This window comes from Eimeria mitis, genomic scaffold (genome assembly GCF_000499745.2).
Source record: "Eimeria mitis Houghton genomic scaffold, Emh_scaff2553, whole genome shotgun sequence".
Taxonomy (NCBI): domain Eukaryota; phylum Apicomplexa; class Conoidasida; order Eucoccidiorida; family Eimeriidae; genus Eimeria; species Eimeria mitis.
The window spans coordinates 669-3835 of NW_013570895.1; the positions used below are offsets into that span (position 1 = coordinate 669).

The following is a 3167-nucleotide window of genomic DNA, read 5'->3' on the forward strand; positions in this document are numbered from 1 at the left end:
TACCACCTGAAATATGCGCGATGCAGTACCCACAAGGTGTATGAGATGCTCGGGCGTCTGAACGATGCCAACTGACCGCCTGAACCGGGTGCAAGAACGTGGCTACCCGGCAGTGAGAGCTAGGGCACCCAGTTGTTGGCATTCCATCACCTGAACCAGATATGGAATTTCTGTTGTAGCTACTATTCAGTGCCCTGCACTGATCTCACCTGTGATGAGTCGTAAACAACGTATTCCTGACGGAAAGTGTGTCGAGGCAGGACGCCAGCCGTAGCCATAGAAAGTCCTCTGTTTGCCTGTCGGACAGCTTCTGCCCTTCTGATACAGGACGATCCTTTGGATTGTTCAGGATCGTCGAAGAACACGGTGAGCGTCTCTGTCGGCGCTGCACCACCGTTCTGCAGATATGCGCTATCGTATTCTGGTGGAAGCGTGGTGCGCTCGCCTGATGCTTCTCTTTCGTCAGACATGACGACCGAATGACCCACTCCTGAACAAGGAACGCCAAAGAGCGGCTGCAAATACGCATGGACTCTGGAGGTTCATGCATAAGTTGCACATACCAGCCCCTTTCTAGGTGGTGACGAAGCCCCTTTGGACCTGAAAATGCCCAATGATGCGATCGCCAAAGGGGAGGGCCTGACACAGGTTAATAGCTGTTATTACGGAGAGTGTTCCAGTGGCAACCTTCGTGTTGGCAGGCTCTCACCAACTTTACAGAGAAAGTACTCGTAGACGCGTCGTTCTCCACTGAGAAGCTGTGTCTTCGCCGCTTCCACGAACTCTGACAAATCGTGTTTCTGCCGTTCTTCGGCGCTGGACGGTATCTCCGCTGCACACATGGATGAGGCATGAAACTGCGAATCTTTTAGCTACACTTGACAACATTCCGTTACATTGCGTAGATGACTGCTACACCGGGCCGAGTGACGGCATGTAGAAACATTTAGACGCGCGTCACCAGGCGCATGTAAACGCATTGTAGTGCCTGTGCATGAGCAGCCCACATGAAGGAAGCGTAAAGGGATCCGGTGCTTCTTTTGGTCCGCCGCGTAAAAGCGGGATTCCCTGCAAGCTTCAACAAAAACAAGCGCAAGTGCCTAGCGTCCCCCATACTCTTCAACACTCATACGCCCATACAGGATGAGCTAGGTGAATATTTCTACCCTTTCTATTTTGCAGGTGCATCATTCGTTTTATTGAACGTTCCACCTCCGCTAGCACACCTGAAATTCCCCAGCACGAACTTCATCCCCCGAGGTCCAATTTTGAAGCCGCGTCTTGCAACATCTTGTATGGAGTTGTCTTCATCAAGCAGAGAAGCGTCGACGAAAGAATAGACCACCAAACGCCGCTGAGTAGAGAGAAAGAGCAGTGGCAGTAGGGTTTTTGGCAGTTTCGTAGCCGAAACCATCCTGGAGTCTGTCTTCTTAGATGTCTGGGTCTATTTGCCTGTCTGGTGGCCTTTTACATTAATTTGTATGCTGCTAGCAGTCTTACAGCTGTGCGTTTCTCAAACTGGTTCACAACGGAGAGCGGTGATATGTGCCAGGCCTGGAGAAGCTTGACACGAGAAGTCCTTGTATTAATCTGGATCATGTATTCAACGAAGGCCCACTCGTCAGAATCACGAATCACCGCTGCAATGTGCTGGTCTGAAATGCGGCTGAATCCAGCCTCGTGGGCAGCCATTCCAGCGCATTGGTGATATTATGAACTGCTACGATAAGTAAAAGAATTTTAAAGTTCAACACGATACGCCTCCAAAAATAGTAGCAGCTACAGCTACATGATTCGCCCCAGCCAATGGTCCAGCCACTCAGCAGACGGGAGCAGCCCATTGTTGTGTGAATGCCAACACACTTTGATCCGTAAAAACAGGATGAACCATCATTGCAGATTCTTTCAAGAAGCTAATATTAGACAATTAAGACTTTAAGATAATTTTGGAACTCTTATCCGGACAATATGCTGGAGCAAAACGCCATTTAGGATGGGGAGCTGACTGGGGGGTCACCACAACCGTCACGAGGTCACCAGGAGAAATAACACGGCAACGGATGGCAAGTAAGGCAGAGAAACGTGAATAATGCCCCACATTTAAATGCTGCTTCACTTTCAACTGTAGAAAATCAAATGTTGTGGACCTTGGCGAGAGAATTCCTGGTCCCGAAGTCGCCGGTACGCAACCAGCACGAAGAGGGCAGGGTTAATCACTGCAATAAATACTTCTCTGCTCAGACTAGACCTTAATTTATACACCGCTATTATTTCCCTTTGCAATGCAAGTGCAGGGGAGAACGATAGAAATAATTGGGCAAAGTCGGAGATGCTGCCGGTCCGGCGTGACCCGTCGAACGAAGGCGAACATGAGCATGGTGAACTCATAGTTGTTAATTCAGCATGATATATAGGCAAGAAGACAGACACACTATACATACATGCATTCAGTAGTGCAATGGCTTCAGCTTCATGGCGACGAAGCAAACACTCTACACCATTACGCCGTAAGCAGGACAGTAGAACGCCTCATGGCACGAGCGAGGCTTCTATGCTTTGAGCACGAAACACCTGAAAATCATGATGACCAGCAATTAAACGAGCCATAGGCGTTTCCTAGCCTTAGCCATAGAGCAGGGTAGCAGCATACACTTCATCAGCATCTGATAGTGTACGGTGGCGAAGTATTTTTGATCTCGTGTAGTTCTGCCACCGTGATACGCCCCACAGTGCAGTGCTCCGAATTGTGCATAATAGTTTGCAGCCAGCATGAAACAAACACGCAGGAAATTACCTTTCTCCAAAGAAGCAGTAGGTTCGATTTAGTGAGTCACACTTCTGCGTTACGACGGTCTGTTGAGCATCCAACTTGAAACCTCAAACTGCATTTTGTGCCATTCATCCTCATTATCTGACGGGACACTGCAAGCGTGTTCTGCAGAATTTAACTTCGCTCAACTACTTTGGAGTGGCGGGAGATACTGTGCACTAGGCACCGTGACACAAAAATCCAGTGGATGCGTTGTCGCCCATGTTCACACGAAAGTTTCACTCGTCTGTCGAGCGAGCTGCAAAAACAGATTCACTGGATGGCTCTCCGCAAATTAAGAAGTGTCTCGCACCTATCAAAGGCACCTAACTCAGTAGTAGCGAGTATTAGTGCAGTA

The 3167-nt window shown here is 48.9% G+C and overlaps 1 protein-coding gene across 1 annotated transcript; it reads right to left on the reverse strand.

Moving 5' to 3' along the window:
* Positions 1–182: 182 nt before the first annotated feature.
* Positions 183–1692, reverse strand: EMH_0055470 (Krueppel-like protein, related; the record flags this gene model as incomplete). The annotated part of the gene is made up of 5 exons (XM_013497238.1): positions 183–490; positions 710–832; positions 1008–1075; positions 1227–1354; positions 1501–1692. The coding sequence occupies 5 exons, from the start codon at positions 1690–1692 to the stop codon at positions 183–185; spliced, it is 819 nt and encodes a 272-aa protein (XP_013352692.1).
* Positions 1693–3167: the final 1475 nt, after the last annotated feature.